This window comes from Protopterus annectens, chromosome 7.part0 (assembly GCF_019279795.1).
Source record: "Protopterus annectens isolate FY-2018-M chromosome 7.part0, PAN1.0, whole genome shotgun sequence".
NCBI classification, from domain to species: domain Eukaryota; kingdom Metazoa; phylum Chordata; order Ceratodontiformes; family Protopteridae; genus Protopterus; species Protopterus annectens.
Window position 1 is genome coordinate 1,160,020,648 of NC_056739.1, and position 22,571 is coordinate 1,160,043,218.

The 22,571-nt window shown below is 42.0% G+C and overlaps 1 protein-coding gene across 3 annotated transcripts in view; it reads right to left on the reverse strand.

Annotated features, from left to right (window-relative positions):
* Positions 1–10,895: 10,895 nt before the first annotated feature.
* The window catches only part of USP3 (ubiquitin specific peptidase 3), a 1,626,170-nt gene continuing 1,614,494 nt past the window's right edge, over positions 10,896–22,571 (reverse strand). For all 3 annotated transcript variants that reach the window (XM_044077747.1, XM_044077746.1, XM_044077748.1), the window contains one exon: positions 10,896–12,641. In XM_044077747.1, coding sequence (XP_043933682.1) covers positions 12,473–12,641 — 169 coding nt within the window. In that variant the 3' untranslated portion in view covers positions 10,896–12,472. The remainder of the gene's footprint in view (positions 12,642–22,571) is intronic.

Sequence of the window (22,571 nt, forward strand, 5' to 3'; positions counted from 1 at the left end):
CATTTTACCAACTTCCACAGAATTAAGTGGCATATAAATGCAACTTGTTTTTCCATAAGGCATTACTTACATCTTCTTTTCTAATATAACTTACATTTGCTGAATACAGCATTAGGATATTTCCATGCTAAATAGCATGACACTTGGATATGGACTGTGGACTGCATATGATCAGACTTCATTTAGAGATTCTGGATTACATTCAACAAAAGCTATTAATGCACTGGAGGCAAAGAAAATGAAGAAAACAAGAAGTTATTACTCACCATAACGTTCGATGTATGTGGTCCATCTCGCCTCACATTCTTACTCACGGGTTCGGAGCAGAGTATCGGCTCCGACTCGGCCAACTTTTTATTTTCTAGCATGAAGTCTCTAACTGGCTGGGCTAAACAGATATCCCATGTTGCACTGCTCCATAGCCCCAGATCTAGTTTGCAGCAATCCACAGTCACACCTCATGCACAACCACAATCCAGGAAGGTATAACACTATCCAGGGTAGTAAAGAAAAAACAACTAATACTGAAGGGTACTCAAGACCAATTATCGCCTCCAGATCCTCCAGGAAGGGGGCAGGTGGGAGGGTACGTAAGAATGTGAGGAGAGATGGACCACATACATCAAACGTTATGATGAGTACATACCTTCTTGATGTTATGTGGTCCAATCTCGCCTACATTCTTACTCACGGGACAGCGTCCCCAGCACCTCTATCCTGGGAGGCTCAAAGGAAGATACTCCTGAGAACTGTGGAACCAAAAGAAGCCCGGCCCCTAGAAGCCACATCTAGTTTGTAATGAGTAATAAAGGTGTGTGGAGAAGCCCACGTGGCTGCAGCACAAATATCATCCAAAGATAGCCTGGCATGGTAAGCCATCGAAGCGGAAACAGCCCTGGTAGAGTGAGCCTTGACAGGGAACGGTAGATTTCTGCCTGCTGACGAATAGATAAAAGAAATACAATCTGAAATCCATCTGGAAATTGTAATCTTAGAAATAGGGGAACCTGCTCTACTTTCTGAAAAGGACACAAACAGTTGGTCAGACTTCCGTAGTTGTTTTGTCCTGTGTACGTCCAACTGATGAAATTTAAACTCTGCCTTATTGGAAAATTGAGGGAAGAAAACTGGCAACTCGATAGACTGATTGAGATTAACAGTAGAAGTTACTTTAGGAAGGAAGGAAGGACAGATTAGGTCTCAAGGAAACCCTGTCCTTATGAAAGATTAAATATGGGGATTTGATGGACAGAGCTTGAATCTCCGACACCCGTCTGGCTGATGTAATGGCTATTAAGAAGGCAGTCTTCTAAGACAGAAACTAATTCACAGGTGGCAGCCGGTTCGAAAGGTGGGGAAGTCAGGGCTTTCAAAACAAAGTTTAGATCCCATGGCATGATAGGTTCTGACACAGGAGGCCGGAGTAACAAGGTGCCCTTCAAAAAGGCCTTACAGAGTTTATGGGCCATAAGAGAAGGCTCGTAAGAGGTATGAAAATTGGAAATAGCAGCCAGCTGGACCTTAATGGTAGCAGGAGCAGAACCCTGCCGAAAGAGCATGGATACAAAATCCAAAACAGCAGGAATTGGGGCTGTATAAGGGTCCAGTCCCTGGGCATGAGCCCAAATAGAAAATCTTTTCCACTTGCTGAAATAAAGCTTCCTGGTGGAAGACTTATGAGAAGAGGATAAAATGTGTACTACCTCAAGTGAAAAATGAAGTCTGACTAACGATGGAAGTGAAGCAGCCAGGCTGTTAACCTGAGGGTCCGCAGGGAGGGATGGAACTGTCCCGACATGTGTGTCAGTAGGTCTGGTACTGGGTCCAAAATCCAAGGACTGTCCACTGCGTATTGATGAAGAAAGGAGAACCAGACTTGGCGAGGCCAGTGTGGGGCAATTAGAATCATCTTGCTTCCCGAGGATATGGCTTTCTGAATCACTCTTGGTAACAGAGGAAACGGAGGGAAAGCATATAGCAGACCGGGGGGCCAATCGTGGACTAGAGCGTCCCTGGGTGACTCCCCCCATCAGTGTGAAGTAGTTGCTGCACTTTGCATTGAGGGGATTGGCAAAAAGATCACAGCAAGGCTGACCCCCACCTGCTGAAAATCTGTTGCGCTACCCGGCGGTTCAGGGACCACTCGTAAGGCATCAGAATAGCTCTGCTCAGCTTGTCTGCTATCACATTGGCCTTTCCCGGAATGTGCGTTGCCACTAGAAACCGTTGGGAAGACACTGCCCACTGCCACACTTGCATGGCCTCTCTGCACAGGGGATAAGATCTGGTTCCCCCTTGCTTGTTCAGGTATCACACAACGGACATGTTGTCCGAGTGAATTGCAACCGTTCCCAGAGGAAGAGAGCTCTGAAGTGCTTGCAACGCCAGTAACACCGCTCTCATCTCTAAAACATTGATGTGCAGATGTACCTCGTGATCTTGCCATGTGCCTTGGACCGTCCTGCCAAGATAATGCCCCCCCATCTGGGAGGCGTCCGTGGTCACCGTGGCAACAGGTGACATAGGAACAAACAGTTTTCCCTTGTCCAGATTGGTGGAGCATAGCCACCAACGGAGGTCTTGTTTGCACTGATCCGCGAGTAGGATCAAGTGGGAAAGGGGAAATTCCTGAAAGGACCATTGGGCAAAGAGGAGCCACTGCAGAAGCCTCATGTGTAATCTGGCTAGAGGCACTAACATGATGGTGGCTGCCATGGATCCCAGGAGCTGGAGAACCCATCTGGCCTGAACTTTCTTGAGGGGTAACAATGCGTGAACCTGACTCTGCAACACTCCTATCCTTTCTTGGGGCAGAAACGCCCGCATTTGAACGGTGTCTAGCTCTGCGCCTATAAATGTGACACGCTGTGAGGGCAGCAAGGCAGACTTTCCCCAGTTCAAGGTAATTCCTAGTCGTTGACAGAGGGTAATGGTAGCTTCCCTGGCTCGAATGAGAAGATGCCTGGTGGGGGCGGTGAGGAGCCAGTTGTTCAGGTATGGAAACACTTGGAATCCTTGACGTCTCAGGTGAGCCCAAAGGGCAGAGCACGAAACTGGAAATGACTAGCTCCCAGCCAGAAGCGTAAGTGACTCCTGGATGCCCTGTCCATTTTGATGTGGTAGTAAGCATCCTTGAGGTCAATGGAGCACATCCATTCTTCTTTTCCCAGCAACGGAAAAATGGACTGGAGGGTGACCATTCGGAACTTGGACTTCAGAACATAGTGATTCAGTCGGTTGAGATCCAGAATGGGTCTCAGGTCTCCTGTTCTTTTCGGTACCAAAAAGAGTCTTGAGTAAGTCCCTAATCTGATTTGGTCTGAGGGGACAGGTTGGATGACTCCTTTTTCCAGCAGCTTTGAGATTTCTAGTGCTGCTTAATCCCTTTGACTAGGTGGAACATCTGGGATTCTCTTGACTGGAGGGGCTCTGATAAAAAGGGGATGGCATAACCTCCGGTAACTATTCGAAGCACCCATCGATCCTGGGCGATGCTTCCCCAGGCTTCCGGGTACAACAAAATGCGGCCCCCGACTGGCTCCGGAATAGCACAGTCGGGCAACACATCAGGAACGATGGTAGGAAGACCCGCGAAAGGAATCGTGGTCTCCCGAGTTGTGGGGGCCTCCTCTGCCCCTGGGACGATGTCTTCCAGAATAGCCTCCCCCTCCTCTGCCTCTGGAGGGGGACTCACCTTGAGCTACAGGGAAAGACTTCTGTGATTTTTTGAACCACATCTTCCCTCCTCTCTGAGCCTTGGGGTAAGGCCTAGAAGGGAGGGAAAAATGGACCCCTATGGCAGACAGGGTCTTTCCCTCTTGTTCGCATCTGGTGAGGGTGTCTTTCACTTTGTTCCCAAAGAGTGAGGACCCATCGAAGGGGGCGTCAGTGAAGGAAGACTTGAAGGCCTCCGCGAAATGACACAGGTGCATCCAGGCTTGCCTCCTGAGGGCTACTCCTGAACTAGCTGCCCTACTCGCCCCTTCGGCTGCATAAGATATGAGCCTCATGGACGAGTTGACAATTGAACCAAAGGTAGACAACTGGGCGTTAACAGTCTGCACTAATGCCTCAGGTACGTTACCCGTTAGAGTATCTCCTAACTCCTTAAGGAGATCACTCTGGAGCAGAGTAAAATGACAAAGGTAATTCAGCGACCGTAGGGTAAAGGTCGCTAACGAAAGGGTATGCTTCCCGTACCGGTCCATACTCCTGGACTCCTTGTTAGGAGGATGGACGGAGGAAGAAGACTCGGCTACTTCCTGCTGAGTGGCCGCCGCCACCACCATGGCATCTACAGAAACCCCTTTGGACAGGAACTCCTTCCCCGGGGGAGCTGAAAGAAACTTATAGGTCATCTGGGTACTGGTTCCACCGAATCAGGATTCTCCCATGCCCTTTGACAAATTAAATCCAGGAGCTCGTCGAAGGGTGGAGACACCCAGGAGGCGGAGGGTTGAGCACCAAAAGCCTTGAGGAATACCGACTCCTCCTCAGAGAGGGTCTTGGATGGCCAGTCGCCTCTCTGCCTCAAAATCTCCAGGATATCGGAGAAAGAGACGTCATCGGAGGATGACTTGGGGGACCCCTCGGACTCCTTGAGGTCGGTATCAGAAGTGAGAGACTCGTCCGGGGACTCTATGTGCTTCATCTTGCACAACTTCTTTCTTGGGGACTCCTCCGGCACAGACTCCGAGGGGCCCTCAGAAAGTTGGGGACTGCTCATGGGGGTATCCCTAGACCTTTGGGCTCCACCATCTACTGATAGTGGGACATCAGAGGCTCTCGCCAGGGTAGAAGGGGACAGAATGACCGATCAGGGTGATGTAACTGAAGATCTGGCCAGTGTGCTCCTCATGGCCTCGAAGGTGGGTCCCCCCGAATCAGAGGACCGACCGGCCTCCGAGGCCACGACCGGAGTCGGGGTTCCCCGAGCCGATGCGCCGAGAGGGAGGCTCGGAACCGACAGGAGTCCTGAAGTATCCCCCTCGGCACCGACAGAGGAAACCCGAGTTCCGAAACCAGAGGACGGAGCCGACATAGTTGGAGCCGACGTCGGCACCGAGAAACCCTTGAGGAGTATCGGAGCCGGCACAAGATCATCACTCGGAACGGAGCACTCCGGCTCCGAAGACAAGGAAGTGCTCGGAGGAGGAACCATCGGTACAAGCATCGGGACAGACTTCAGAGCCGACTGGGTCGGAGCCGAAAATAATTTTGCCAACACTGGTGACTGCAGGAGCCTCTGAACCACCCTATCAACTTCCAAATCAGAAAACCTGGAGGATTTGGAGGAAAGAGATGGAGATTGGGATCTCCTGTCTGGAGACCCATGCCTAACACTGGGCGACCGGCTCCGAATGGGTTCCAATAGAATTGGAGCCGAGGTCAGCTCCAGCACAACAGATACCTTCTCCAGCCCCAAGGACAGAGGAGCCGAGGGGGTAGCATCCAGTTTAGAAGTCTTCTCTGGAGGCTCCGTGGAGACAGACGGAGCCGGAGATCTCTTCTTCGCCTTAGACTGTGTACTCAAGGAAGAGTCTAAGGACTCCTCAAAAGAAGGTTTTAGAAGACCCTTCAGTATAAGTTTGTTTTTCCTTTCCTGTAGCACCCTCGGACTGAAGGTGTGACAAAAACTACAGGACTCTTGTAAATGAATTGCCCCTAGGCAGTATACACAAACGGAATGTCCATCAGTAATGGACATCTTGTAGTTACATTTGGAACATTTCTTAAAACCCGAAGGTTTATGTTCCTTTTGATCCTTAGACATCTTAACAGAGATTGGTACACCAAAAACAACACACAAGCCACAGAAACCTGGTAAAACGGCAAGGCGCAAAACTACTGTCACAACAAACAGCCAAAGAATCTCCAATTCAAACGGTTCTTTGGGAGTCTACACACACTCTAAAACAAGGGAAAAAAACTACTCTCTACACAGAAAAAGAATCAAAAATAAACTTTACACAAAACAAGGAGGACTAGGTCCTCTAATTTAAACGGGCCTAGCCCGCTGGAACAGAAGGGATACCCAAAAAACACTCTCAACAAATTCAGAACAACGAACAAGGAAAAATAGCTATTAAAATAGCTTTTGTTTGAAAAACCACAATTTTCTGAGAGAGAAAAGAAGTTTTAAAGGTACTTAGCCACAGCCAAGCGAGACCACGTCCTAGCTACACGAGCGGCAAACGAGATCTGGGGCTATGGAGCAGTGCAACATGGGATACCTGTTTAGCCCAGCCAATTAGAGCCTTCGTGCTAGAAAATAAAAAGTTGGCCGAGTCAGAGCCGATACTCGGCTCCAAACCCGTGAGTAAGAATGTAGGCGAGATAGGACCACATAACATCATCAGTATAATCAGTCAGTCATTGTTGATGCTCAGTAAATGTTACAAGGGGTACTGCAAGGTCTGTAGAATGGAATCCAGACAGACAATGGCTACTGCAAGGTCTGTGGAAGGGAATCCAGAGACTTCACTAGAAAGGAATTAAGTAAGTCACAAACACTGTCCCTAACAGCAACAGCACTTGCATCGTGCAGCTGGTAAATACCCTGGAAGCTAGAGAGACCACAAAACAAAGTGTGGCATAGCTTCCTTTATTTACAACATTTAAGCAGTGTACACGGCATGGCAAAAGGAAATAACTACGAAGAAATTAACATAGTGGGTTTTTTTTTGCCATTTTGTCTTCACATTTTAAATCATTTTAACTGAGTGTCAATGACAACTCACTTCATTACCTTGCAGTTAACTTACTTGACATAATTAACTTTCAAAGTTCAAATAAAGTAATGAAAATATGAATACAAACTGCTAAAGTGGATAAATAATATAGCAGCTTGAAATCTGTGAATATATTTGTCACTGCACTCACTGGAATCTGTTCTGGTTTGAAATTCTGACAGAGATAAGAACCTGGATTGCTTAAAGGTGTTTCAGTTAAGTAGCAGAAAATGCATTATAATGTACCTTTTTCTTTATCACTACAAATTACATTCTGTTTTGGTGCACTTCTTCAAAAGCATCAATGTGTTGATTTTGCTGCAAACTTGCATCATGCCTGCTCCAGAAGTGAGTTTTTCTTAGTGTATAACCATAGTTACTCTCTCGATAAAGGGTAAGAATGGGTAACACTGAATTACGAAACTGACATCCTGGTTAGGTTCTGTTAAAGTCAAAATGAATACTCCTTTTCTGGCAAACTGACAGTGATCATCTGTCAGTAGACAGCAGAGTTACGTCCTTCAATGGTCAACTCAAAATTATAATTATTTATGACTGTATATACTGATTTTTGTTGACCAGATTAGTCCCATTATGCATGGCCTTTTTCTGGAGATAGTCTAAGACATTCAAAAATAATATCTTTGGGACAAATGAAGTGTCATTATTCCCAATTCAGTATATCCGAGACATAGAATGTAGACTCAAAAAGACACCCCTGCCTTTATTCGATAAGGCAGTGTAATAATTTTGCTTCTGGCATATGCTGGGGGCTCCAGAACCGAGATGTTCTTGGCAAAAATATACTATAAAGAATCCATAGACCAGTATGACTGAATGGGACATATTTTTTTACATTTTGCCATACTGAAAAATGAGGCCTTTAATCTATGAGCACACCTGGCCAGTACAGGTAAACTAATGCTACATATGTCTGAGTGTGCATAGTCTACTGGGAGGATAAGACTTAATGTTTTTGTCTCACTTATGCTTGTTTCCCCACAAAACGCTTAATGGAAAATACGGCTTTAGAAGAAAAAAGCATCACTGACTTTGTAATTATTATTACATTTAATGCTTATGAAAAGTGAACACTCCCTAACACAACAAAACACTGTCCTAACATTGTGTTCTTTCTAGTATCTTCCGCTGAATTAAATATTGTGTCATGGCTGCAGATCCCGTACATATTTGGAGCTCTTAAATAACAAATGTCTATGTGGTACTGATAAGAAATCGACTATGATATATGTGTTATTCAAATTTCCATCTGAATCAGCTTGCTTTCTTAGTTAACAAATGAACAATCATCTGGAATTTATGTAATGTTTTCAAAGCAGTGAGCACACAATCAAGAACATATGCTGATCCCAAAGAGGATGACAGAAGCATTTATTTCAGCCTAAGGTCACTTCAAGAAACTCTGATGCTGCAAAAGAAAGTACTGAAAGACATTCTGTCACTGTGTAAGAGGGTCTGCCATCAAAACTGACAAGAGAAATTGATCAACAAGAGGAGGCCAACCTGTCCAACTTGGTTAGAGGTACTGCCCTGGCAGCTGATGCGCACTCATCTTGAGGATCAGTGCTAGAACAGTCATATCAGTGCACTGCTAATGGCTAAAATTACTGTTGGCAATCAAAATCTTGCTACAAATGAGCCCCTTCACAGGAAGCATATTTGTAAAAGACAACATGAACTACAGAGACAAAGGACTAGTTCAGTATACAGACATGGCTGAATGTAGATACTAGGGCTGGCTGGAGAATAATGTAGTAACAGCAGCTTCACATGACAGACATGCGATTAGAAGACTGTTTAGTTACCTCTCTGTGAAATACCATTTAGAGACAGACAATGAGTATCTCTCCTTCTCTCACTTACATATATGCTTCTCTACAGAAGACTTGTGTGGTTAAGATGCTAGAAGAGTCAACGTGACCAGTGTTAAAAGAATGCTGCAGCTAGTTTTTCAGTTTTTCATAAAATCTAAAATGTAAAATGGGAACAATATGAAATGTCAGGACTCACTACAGTGAGTCCTGAAACATGGAGACTGAGTAGCATACAAAATGGACATATATAGTAAGTCCAACATGGTCATTTCTTGGAATATTGCCTTTTCTCCAAGGCATGGCGTCTAGGAGTTATACGATCTGAGTGTGTGTGCCCCCCCCAAAAAGTAGGGGTGCAGTGTGGCTTGCCATCCCCCCCCCCCCGAAGAAAAGTTTAAAGGCGAAGACTGATGTTCAAGATACACTATTCTCCTACATTTCTGGTCTTTTTTTCACGTCAGTATTTGACATTTTAAGTGTTGACATTTCAGTATGAAGCCATGTAAAATACTAAGGATTTCAGTTATTTCAGTGGGGTAATGAAAATCCAAAGCTTTCAGATGCAGTTTCTACAAGTCTCATTTGAAGGTCTATACCACTGTATAACACCTAGAAGTTTGGAGAATAAGCAGATTATATAGAATTTATGCAGTACGCAGGCTGGAGATTTGTGAGCTTTCAGAACATATTCAAAATAAATGAAAAGTATTCCATTATATTTTACACTGAAAGGAGTAAGACAGAGAACAGAACTGCAAATGGTGGTTAGCTACAGCGAAAAAAATGCCTGAGGAGTAAATATACACACGGTGGCAAATGAGGATAAAGAAGTAGATGTGGTGATAAAGTCTGTACTAAAAGATCAGGTGCCAAACATGACATGTAAGGTGGCACCCCACATTATAGGCTGCTGTTTAAGCATCTCTCAGTGGGACCTGCTGCCAACTGAATAACTGCTGTGGATAACAACAGCCCTTCTTAAATTAACATGGTTACACATCTGAACATGTAAACAAGGTAAACACTGAGCAATTACTTCCCAGGCATGGTGAATTACATGTGTACAGCTACATTAATGGCAAAAATCTGGGCAGGCTACAGCAAACTTACAGAAAGTGGTAAGCGTCAGAAAAATTCAGAGCTGACAGACTAGCATGGCTTTTGAAGGACTGTGCTCAAGTGAAAGGTCACTTAGCAGGAGGAAAGGGTAAATGGTGGAAAAGAAACGGAAAATCACTTAATAGTATTAGGTGTACATACCATAAAAAGGATTAGACCAAGAGTCTTTTCCTCAATTACATTTTTAAACTGTTTTGTTCAAAAGCATCAGCACTTAAATATGCAGAATCAAAATTAAACTGAGTCTGAGGGTGCAGCAAACTGCTAACCATATAGAACAGTAGATTGTACATGTGCATATCTGCTGCATGTAAACTCATACAAAGCTTGTATCCGTTCAAGGAAATGGGTGCAACAGAATGTGTAAAGATGCCCAATTACACACACATATTACAGCAATCTTTTCCATGAATACCACTGAACATCAATACTATAGCTAATGTTGAGATAAGGGACTCATTCAGACTAGAAGAGGCTTTAACGAGTTTCTCTACGTAACTCTGCTTATGAAACAAAACACACATTACAAACCAAAATCTTTTTCTATCATCACATTATACAAGGTCTGCTTTGATTTAGTGTAGCAGACTAATACGAACCAGCTTACCACCACCCTGTAGGCCTGCACTCTACATTTAATCAGGCACAAATTTATAAAACAATTTTAGCATTATGGAGCTCTCCTGTGCTATGTGATGCAGGGGACTCTGCCCCCACACCCTCCCAATGTCTAAATATATTACTTCCATGACTGGACCAAATTGGAAAAGAAACACTTGTATTTCTCTATTCTCTGAGATGGTGTAGATTCAGAGGTATCAAATCTTAGAGACCAGTACATGGGGCACAGCCTCCACACTGGGAGGAGGTGGAGCACATGGTCCCCCTACAAAAGTGTTTTAAGACTTATGTGTGGACATCTTTACTGTGACATTTTGGTGAAGTAGTTGGAGATTGTGTTCGGTCAGCTGGTCACCAATCAGATTCAAAGTAGTATTACCAGGTAACCATGTTATGGTTACTAACTACACACATCAAGTGCACTTCATAACAGGAAGGTGTAAATGATAGGCAAGAATTGTTTACAAAGTACTAAGTCCTCCACAACAATGCATTTGAAAATAACACTGACATTTAGGAAAACTCCAAGCTAAAGTGATCATTTTCAAGAGAATATCAAAGTGCCCTGAGTGGACTACATGAACTACTAATTTAAACAAATAATGTATTTATTAAATCTTAGTCAAAAGACAAGGCATGGACTGAATAACATCAACTGTTTCAGATTACAGCTAATATGTTTGTAGTGTATGCTGAGCAATGCTACAGTGTGTGATCTGGGCTAAAGGCTTTGAAATATTTCTGGTAAATGAAAAGGTCAGATGCAACCATCAAAAAAGTATACATTAAGACAGCATTCTGTGATACCATTAGCAGCAAGAGTGTAAGCAGGTGCTGACATCCCTGAAAACATTATCAAAATATGAGAAACAGGGAAAGGGAGAGAAAAGTGGGGGTGGAGGGTGTATGCACCTACCCAACCACTGAACATAGCAGCCATTCGCCACTCAGCACTCCAACCTCCACCAGAGCTAAAGTTAGCAGTCCTACATACCAGCCAAACATTTTTGTCCTTTCCTTTCAGAAAAGTGAATAGGCAAAGCTTTGTCATTCCTTTTCCCCTTGGCAGTTCCAGCAGGTAGCTGTGTCTCTAAATGAACTTGCATTGTGTGGATCATAGTCAGGGCTTTATTCCTTTAAGCCAAAGGAGCTGGCAAGATAACCTGACATGCTGCTGATAACGGTAACACACAGAAATTATTATGAAGTACAAGAAAATAAAAGGAAAGATAAACCAAATACATTCTAGGAACATAAATCTCACAGATTCCAGTTCTGTTTGAATTTAAGTTTAAAGATGAAATGAATACAAGACTTCTGTAACATTAACTCAAAATATCTCGAGAGTAAATGGTGCCATAAGGGCAGCACTGTACATTGTTCATTAACATTTACACCTAAAAAAAGTAAATGTACGGCACTGGTCACTGAGGTCTGAAACATTCTTATCTGCTGTATGGACCAGTGGATGAATTAATACATTTTCAAGTGAAGTTGCACATACAAAAGCTGAATTCAACACATTTTCTGTGAAATGACAAAATAGCAATCCAGACAAACACCTCATTTCAAAAACAAGAAGTGACCCATACGTGTGCATGTAATTCTACCAGTTCATGCTTTTTCTGAGAGAAGTTGCATGTGGTTGAAGAAGTGCAAGAAATGCAACATCTGACTTCGTGCAAAATTTCATTTTCTACACACTATTTTTTTCTTTTCTTCTCAAATTCTACTTTCCAAATAATTCAGTTAAAAAAGCAAGGCAGATTCCATACTGCATGGCATTTAATGCAAACCAGTACAGCTTAACACTGAAGACTAAAACCAATGCCTTTGATGTAAATGTGCCTTAAGGGAGACAATGAATTAAAATATAACTACATTTAGGAAAATAAAGTAGAAATAAAAATGCACACAATTAAACTGTATTTACACTGACAAGTGGAGCAGCAACTGAAATGCATCTTCTGAGGTGACATGGTACAACTTAAAAATTTATGACTACAGGTCTCAAATAAAATGTTTAACACTAATTCATTAAAGACTTACAAAAGTAAGATGAAAAGTGCACAGGCAAATTAAATGTCCTGGACAAAATCTTTATGGAATGCTGGAATTTTATTCTGTGTAGTAAACTTGGAATTGGCAGGACAGTAGAAGAGGAAATTAAAGTCTGTTGTCTGAGCCAGATTTGCATGTCCGTTCTACGTAGAACAAAATATAGGCCTTTGCCTTTGCTACAGTCTCTTCATCAGTTAAAGTTACAGTACTGTCATTAAAGTGGAACCAACGTCCTTCATGTGTTGCATAGGCTGTATAATGTCCCGATCCAACACTAGAGAGGATGCAAAATAAAAGGATTCACTGTTAGTTGCTGCAGTTTCAACAAATTGTATAGTTACCTGCAAAATAAAATTTAATTAACTGTTTCTGTTCTGAAGTACTACTTAAAATGTATACAGACATCAAACTCTTCTTCACAGGCATCATCATACGCAACTTACAGCATGTACACAACAATGTGGTGGGATAAGCTTATGGATAATATGCACATGAAATGGAACAATTCACCAGCCACTTTCAAACAAGCAAGCAGGCAATCATTCTTTCTGATATATATTTAATAAGCACTTTTACATTATCATTATACTAAAATAAAATCCTAGCACTGTCCGAAGGATGTAAGCAACCTTTCTGCAATCAATGGCCACAAAAAAGAGCTGAGAATGTGCAGAGATCAGGAATGCACAAACATCCTACATGGATTACAAAGTCACAAATGCCACAATACCAAAATTACTTTTTGAATACTTATTCTTCCTAGAGTTTCTGATTAACAACACATAATGAAAATAACTCCAGTTTACATTAAAATGCAAGTAGAAATGTAAAAAAAACTCAGAAAACGTTCCTTAACAGTGCAGTCAAAAAAGGTCAGTGTCAGGCTTACTACAATATATCACTTCCCATTTGTTGTAACAAGCAAAGTTGATGGATATCCGCCCAATAAAGACCACAAGACCAAAAGAAGCAATAAGCAGAAAAATGCACTGACATTATGAAACCAGGATAAAGTTTCCTTAGTGAATATGCATCAGCATCGTGGGATGGAGGAAAAAGTACATATAATTCTATCAGGGTACCATGTATTGCAAAAGACAAGATATCCATATAACAGTCTTGTAAATTATACCTCCACATTAAGGCAATGACAGGAACTCACTGCTGACAGAATTCAAGAAAAGGAATCCATCCCAAGAGGAGAGAGAGAGAAACACTGTTATTGCAAAAGGGTGGGAGAAAATGTTGGTACCTTTTCCTCTACTGTAACTCAGGCAATGAGCAGGTTTATGCTGAACATGTCCTTTATCTGACCAAGTGCTTCAACAGCAAAGTTGACTGCAAGTACACAACATAAAAGTAGACCCTCAAAAATAGATTATAACAGTAAGTTGTAAAATTTGGGTTACTGCCCATGTTATTGGGATGCTCTCCTTGTCAAAAAAATGCAAAAATGTAGTTCCTTCACTGTGAGGTACCCATGTAAGCCTTGTATTGAGAAGGCACAATATAGGTAGGCAAACATTCCTTTCTATAGTCCATGTTGCTGCACATTGTCTTTGGTTCTTTCAAATAGAATCCCTCACAGGGAAAAATAGCTCTCATACATAAATAGCCCTTCTTACCTGTGACTTAATAAAATGTGATATGTCCACTGTATTGACAGTAAATTTGTAAATATGTCCTCATATATAGAAATAACAGTGGATCAAAACAAATGTGTTAAATTGTCTTAATCAGAAAGGAAAATACTTGGAGAGTATCCTTGAACACAACTTTAAATACAACCACAGTGGCTGATGAATAGAATTAACCTGCTAGATCAGGCATCTTAATTAAAATACCATGAACACAAAGCAACTGTAGTGTGGGTTCAATGAAAGACAGTAAAACCTTTTAGAAGGCCTAGAACTCTTGGGTATCAAGCTGGAAACAATAGAAAGAGTAAATTTGGGTAGCAACACCTTAAATAATGGTACTGATGCAACAAAGCAGTAATAAAAATTTGAAACAAATATTTAAATGTGAGAAGAATGAACTTATGCTATGGAAATTACAAAGTATAAACACTAAATTACAAAAAAATATTCTTTCAATTTAAATATATAGCATACTTTGCAGTTGTCTGCCAGGACTGATCCTAACTATTCAGTACTAAATTTCTCTTACATAAGCATAAGAAAAGAAACATGCAGCAGTTACTAGGAAATAATACTAATACAGTTTAACAGTTATCTGTGTACTAGACATACTTCTCAACTGTCCAGATGTTTACAGAATATCCAGATTTTTGTCTGATATGTTTTGTCTGTTCCTCATAAAATTTGTGATTTTCTGGCAAACAATTTAAGATCAAAATCATTAAATAATGTCATACATTTGCTTTTAAGATTTCATATCTTTCAAAAAAATGCATGCTAATGCAAAATCTGTTATTCTTTGCTACTTTCTTAAGCAAGTTTTAAAATCTGCCCATATTTTGAAGCCCTTGCCCCACCATGATTTTTGGCTTTGTACAGATTTCTTGCTCTAAGAGGTTGAGAGGTATGGCTGCTAATCCTAAACACTACAGATAAGATTTTTCACAACCTAATTTTTCTCCCCAGTAAGATTACATGACCAATAAATTGTGAAGGCAACATGTTACAAATATAAGAAGTGGTCACCCAGCCACAGGACACAGTGAACATGGTTGCAGAATTTAAGCAAACTTTACAATAAAGACATATGTCACAGTACTAAAGACACAATGGAAGACATTCCTGACATTACTACATACTGCTGCTACAAGCAAAGCTGAAAAATGAAATTTAAGTACTTACCACAACCATGGTTCTGGTTGAGCAGGTCTATACTTGCTAGCAATAGGACTATTTTAGTCATGTGACAGACAGCTTAGCAACTAAAGGTCTTCTAAAATACTAGTCTCTTCCCTTTGTACTCGTAATGCTATGCCATCAGTATCTACTCCTGATCTTTATACTCTGATGTGAAATGACAAGAGAAGACAAACCTCTACACCAGGTAGGCAACAGGTGGAGGAAGGTAGGTTTTTGTTACCAAGGACAGATTTTCTCATCCAGATATCTTACACTAAATACAAGAATTTTACATCTGATGGCAGGAGGTCCAATCTGAGTAACAATAGGACAGAGTCCCAAGCTTATCCTCCTGGGTGGTCTCCATCATGGAAACATACCCATCACTGTGGTTTCAAATGAAAACCAGGACCTTGAAATTACATCAGGTTTACAGTGCTTACCAAAGACAGTCAATGTGAACCAAGGTAGCTGCTGCACATGTCATCTATAACTGTATTATGGATAGAAGCCTGGGAAGAAACCACTGTTCTGGTGGAATGTACTCTAGGGATACAAGGCCAGCTGTGCATTATGCTTCTCATAACAGAGCTTGATAGAATCTGTAAGCCACTGAGCTAAGGTCATTTTTAGATGTTTCTCAACCAAGTTCTTAACACAATGCAATAAACAGCCAAATCTTACCAAATGGATTTTTTTCTGTCTATATAAAATCTGAGCTCTGTGAATATCCATTCAGTGAGCAAAGACTAATTTTGTTGGAGTAGTTTGGAAAAAATTCTGGAGGATTAACAGTCTGGTTATGACTTGTCTTAGTGGTTACTTTAGGCATGAAAAGTGGCCTGGTGCAGAGAGCCCATCTTGGTAGAAAATGAAATAGAGAGGATGAACTGTCAATAGTTGGATGTTCTGAAATTCTTCTAGCTGAGGTTTTATTACAAAGAAACATTCCTTCAAAGACAAGTCTGTCAATTCTGAGGAAGAAGCAGTCACAGCTTCTATGATACAAATTTAATGTCTCAAGGCAGAACAGGATATTTAACCAGAGGCCTAATAAGGAAAGCACCTATCAGAATGGTCTAGCAGACCTTAAAATAAGTCTGCCCATAGTATTAGATTACTAATAAACATTTAAAACCACAGCAAGATGAACTATAAAGAGTAATTGAGACTTGCATGTGAGCTCTAAAAAAAACATTTTTACATTAAGAGGATTTGCTGATTGTACTCTTTTAGCAGGTATGTGCTGTAGCAAACCTATCTGAGTTGGGGGCTGCTGGCTGAAAGCTTATTGTGCATTTTCCTGACTGGTCTGTAGGCCTCACTGTTGTAAAACTTGTTTTTCTGATTCTACACAAGCCCAATGTTTGCACTAGGCTGCTCTTCTTGCAGCAGCAGTTAGCAGTGCTTAGAATAACTCTCTCTGTAACCTTCCTCAGTTCCTCTGCTGCTCTAGGAGCATTTGAGTTGTGAGCAGAGTAGCATCGCCTTGTTGGACAGCTGCACTTCACACTCAGCAGAGCACCCATTCTTCATTTGTGTCCTATCATCACAGTCCAGTTAAATCTCCCCACAGTTCTCCCTGGTTAAACCCATAATAAAAAAACGTAAACCATGGACAGCTACTTTCTTGCTATCTGTGTAGCCAGCCTGGTGGACATGGGCATCCTGAAGCAATGTAGCAATTGTCTCGTGGATACTGACAAACACTTAATCCTGAAACAAACACACAGTATGTGTAAGATATAATTACACTATGAAAACTGAGACAACTCTCACATATAGATAAAGCAAATGACAAACAGGTTTGTCAGCACATGCACATAATTTCCCTCACTAAATAAGGTCGACACACAAACCCACATATGTGGAGGTACTCACAAGTAACTTAACAAAACTTCAGAGTCCTCACTTACACTGCCATCAGAAACTACAAGCAAACAAAACCAAGTCAACACCAACCACTACACACAAAAATACACATCATAGTGTCTCAATAATCAAGTCCCTAAGGTGAAATATCACACATTCAAACATCTTGGGTATAGGAGACTCCATCATGAGACACGGACGCAGTCAGTTGCCTGTCAGGGGCCAGGATTTGCTAGATCATGCAGGCACAAGGTCACTCAATCACAGGCACCAGTATGACTCAGTCATAGTCCATGTGGGTGTGAATGACCTGAGATGTACCTCCCTGGACTACATGATGAGACATGATGGACCTCTCTGAATGAATGTTGCAGGCTGGTATAAGCCGCACACTGAGCAGCATTCTGCTTTCACCAAAAATTATACCACAATACAAACAGAAAATTAATGACTTCAATAATTGGCTGAGCTACTGATGTTATTCCAAAGGGATCCAGTATTTGTTAGCCTGGGATGACATGATCGACAAACAATATTACTTTGCCAGAGATGGTCTGCACCTGTCTCCACTAGGCTTTTGAAAATTGGTCAAAGCACTAGCAACCTCATAGTTCCCTTTTTAGGCAGTGCCAAACTAACAGACCTACCAATGTAACAAATTCTTCTACTGCCAAGCTGACGGCATTACTGCTCAATGCTACGAGTCTTAACAAGAAGATGCACCCCCTGGAAGCTTTCATCACCCTGGAGGATGCTGATGTCTGTGCAGTTACAGAGACATGATTCAAGGCTCTGGAAAGAACTCCAGCAGTGCAAGGTTACAGTGCCTATCACACATTCAGACCAATCTCTGAAAAGGAAAAAAAAATGAAAGGAGGAGGCATTTCCACTTATATAAAAAACAAACACAACTCTAGATTGGTCAAGCAGGATGACTTGCTTGAGCTACTCTATGTCCAGCGGACCACAGGCAAAATCCCCCATGATATCATCACTAGCTACAGGTCCCTAACCATGACAACCACTCCACATACTTGATCTAACCATGAACCATGGCAACCACTCCACATATCTGATGTTACTAGAGTCTCTTACCATTCAGACCAACATACGACTCATGGGCGATTTTAACTACCCCTCCATAAACTGGGAAGCATACACAACTACCAACGTGCAGGCTCAGAGATTCCTGGACTTTGTCAATGCAAATGCTCTGGGACAGCTGGTCTGCACTCACACTAGGGACTCAAACATCCTTGACACAGTTCTCACAAACATGGTGGAGATTTGTACCCCCCCCCCCAGCATAATGTCCTTATTGGTAAGATCAGATTATAACTCAGTCTCCTTTGAAATAAATGCAATGGTAAAACCCCATCAAATCCTAAAACCCTAAAGATTTTTTCCAAGGCAGACTACCTTCTATTAAATAAAAGCACAAGTAATTTTAAAGCTCCCCTAACCCTGAAAACACAGAGGCCTAATGCAGAAGTATATATGAATGCCCTGTAAACCATTTAGACAGCTGTATAGAAATGACAGTACCGGACTGAACTAAACTCAGGTAAAGCCAGAAAAACAAGTCACTCTGGCGGAGCCCTGGCATAAATACACTATACAACAGAAGGAAGAAATTCCTGTCTAGAAGTAAAAGGGAGAAGGTGTACAACAGAAAACAAAATCCCTCATTAGTCTCAACAGGTAAATCAGGAACTAGTCAAGTCTTCAAAAGCTAAATACAAGACAAAAATATCCTGCCCATGTAAATGATAACCGCAAATAATTTTTTTAGTTATGTTTTAAATTTTAAGGCAAACACTCAACAATGTGCTGAGTTGGCTGTAGATGGCAGTACATATACTCAGCCAGAAGAAATAGCAAACCAGCTAGCAGATAAATTCAGCTCAAATTTTATCCCTCCCTCCATCACCTCCGGTTACTCTCTATGAAATACCCCCTACCATTCCTTTGCATGTTATCACAAAAGAACATGCGTCACTGTTCACTCTAAAGCTAGAAACATGGCATCAATGGATCATGACGGAATCCCAGGGTGTCTATTAAATAACTTGAAACATGGCCTAGCAGACCCACTTGGATCTTTGTTTAAGCACAGTCTAGACAGGCTCTATCCCAGTAGAGTAGAGGACAGGAACAGTCATCTCTCTGCACAAGAGGGAAAAATCAACGGTCCCAGGAATCCACACCCACAAGTCTGACTAGCATCACATGCTATGTAAAGGATAACCATGGACCTGATTAACATCAACATAGGAAATCTCCAGACTCTAGACAACCCAGTTTGGCTTCCTCAAGGGCAGGTTTTGCTTGCTCAGTCTGGTGGACTTCTTTGAAAAGGTCACCAACGCCATGGATGAGGGAGGGTAAGACGGTGCATATAGTCTACCTTGACCTGGTGAAGGCATGTGACAATACCTCATTACGGTATTATAGATTAAACTCACAGAATTGGGCACACACCTCTATGTCACCAGATGGCTATGGATAGGACACATGTTGTTAGAGTGGGGGAATCCACATCCAGTAAGAAGTCAGATACTAGTGAAGTACCACGGGTCTCAATGCTGGGCCCTCCCTTGTTTGGGGTGCACTTCTCAGATGTCACTGCAAATGTAGATGGCCTTTGGCTGACAAAGTTTGCTGATGACTGCAAGTTTGGTGCAATCATCGATTCCCCAAATGATACTGATATCCTACAGAATGGTCTGACGCATACTAATGATTGGTGTCAGAGCCATGGCCTCAAACATTTTAAATGTGAAGAAGTGCATAATACCCCTTAGGAAATCAAATACCCCTGCAAATTACAACATTGATAACACCAGCCCCAAGAGTGGACCCACTTGTGAGAGATCTGGGCACTCAGAGAGATAGTAATCTGAATTTTGACCACCATGTGTCCCATGGTGGTGAGGAAATCCTCCTATGTGGCTCTGCTTAAAAATAAGGGCATAGCATACAGCTCTAAGGATGTCATAGTACCACTGTACTTGTTGTCCTTCAGACCAATAATCGAGAACAATGCACCCACTGGCATGTTCCTCTCCAGGCACCTGCAACAGTTGGGAGCATCTTCAGAGGTTTCTCACCAAAAAAATACAGGGTATAACCAATATGCCACAGATGGACCAAAGAAAAGCCCCATCACTGTATTCAGTTTCCTACTGATTACTGAGGGATGATCTGTGTCTGGTCTACAAGACAGTTTCTGACACAGACCTGATGGAAATGTTGCATATTCACAAAATTAACTGAACAAGTGTTACCAGGTCCAAAGATCTAAACCTGATCTCTGACATGAATAGATCATTGTGGAGAGAGAGGTATGTGTCCTACAGATTGCCCCTCCTCTGAACAGGCTTCCTATTCATGTGAAGCAGAGCCCTTCCTTGACCACCTTCAAGCACAATCCAGACCAATGGATGGGAAACTGCAAATTCACTCATGGGGTGGTGCCCATGACCCTTGTTATCGTTCTCATAAGGACAGAAAGTTGGGTGAAATCTGGGTAAACTGGCTAGGCTTGTAAGGACTCTTGAGCCGTTAACCTAGTAATTGCCTATGAACTTATAAGATCTAGACAGATGATCTGGAACTGCAGAGGACATTAAAAGGGGCTAATCCTTGAACAGAAATCTAAATAGAAAATCTATTTTTTCTGTTTTTCTAGGACTGGATTTTGGAGATGAAATGAGGATTTGAATCATCTTGGAGAGGTAGGCTGTATCTCTGACCATTAACTGATTTGGAGTAGCTGTGCAGGTACATGTAAGAAGTGGAGATCTGGAAGGACCTTGTTAGAGAGATGGAACAATAGGTTCCTGAAGGTTGAGAAATTTCTCCAGTTGAGGCAGAACTAGGGACAGCCATACTTGTCAAGGTCAAAATGGGGCTATAAGAATTACTGGGTCTTCTGTTGCTAGGCTTTCTGAATAAACTTTGCAATCACAGGAAATAAAAAAAAAAGGTATAAAGAAGTCCTGGGGGCTGCTTACAGATGAATACATCCTTGGGAAACTGCCCTGGCTGAGGAAAAAAAGAGAAAAGTTGCTGTCTTTGGTGTTGGTTAGGGATGCAAACAGGTTACAGCAAGACATTCCCATCAAAAGAACAATTTACATGATAAAACTGGGCTGAGGAACCACTTGTGTGACATCAGAAGACAAAAACTGAGCCAATCCACTAAAGTTCACCTCCCCAAAATGCAATTCACAGTCAGACAGTGGTTAGTAAAAAAAAAAAAAAAAAAAACAGCCCATTCCCATACCCTCACTGCTTCTCAACAAAAGAGATAACAGTCAGTTCCCTTCTACATGTTAATACACCACACCACTGCTGTGTTGTTTCTGTGGATGAAAAATGCACCAAGAAGTAGGGTGTTCCAAAAGGCTTGGAGGGTAAGAAAAAACTGTGCTCATCTCCAAAGATGTTCATATGTAAACTGTCCTCTATTTGCGACCACAAGGCCTAGAAAATGCTTACCCACCCTAGGACAGAAGCATTCACAGTGATAGATACAGCAGGGATGGGAGTGAAATCACCATTGAAAGCATTCCTTGCAAGCTTTGGATATCCTTATTTGAAGGGGCATTGGGCCTTGCAACTCTGACTACTGAACTCTTGAGGTCCACTGTAAAAACATAACATCATGTGAAGGGAACCATAGGTATGAAAGGTGCCATCAGCCCTAGTTCTCTAAGGCAGACAGTGTGTGTAATATCAAAAGAATGTATGATGGAAATGGTGGAATCCTATCTGGGGCAGCCTGGCTTTGCAGTGTATTATACCCACAGAGAAGCCTATAAAGGTGAAGAGCTGTGATGGTTCTAGCAGTGACTTTGGGAAGTTCAGCATTATTCCTAAGAACTGCGGCAAACTGATAAGGGACTACTGAGCAGCAATGATTCTGCGGAAAAAGGGAACAGTTGTCTACATAAGAAAACACCTTTACATGCTGCAGCCTATAGTTTACTGTAGTCACAAAGATGCATTTGGTAAACACCCTGAGGGCTGAAATGAAACCAAATGGAATAGTCCTCAACTGATTACGGCTGGCTCCCACCCAAAAGCACAGATACTTCCTGAGTACTTTGACAAGCTTTATGTGTAGACAAATATCCTAAGTCTAAAAAACAGATCCAGTATCCTTCTGACAGACAATGAAGAACAGACTGCACAGCAACCATTCAAAATGCATATTTTAGAATTAACTGATTCAGGTGTTGAATGTACCAAAATAGCATGGAGTAAAACTCTTGCCCTTTCTAGATTATTTTTTAATGAGGCTTAAAATCTTTCTTCTTGTTGCTGATTTTGATGATGGCTGGAGATATGGTAAGCATAAAGCGTGGGTGTGTGGAAGGAAATAATTTATCTTCTGGATATTTTAGTCCTTATCCAATTCTCATGTGTGATGCCCAGCCAGGCTGACAAGTGCAGAGACAGACCATTCCCAGCTTTTACTAGGAAGGGCAAGAGTTTGCAGGTTAGAC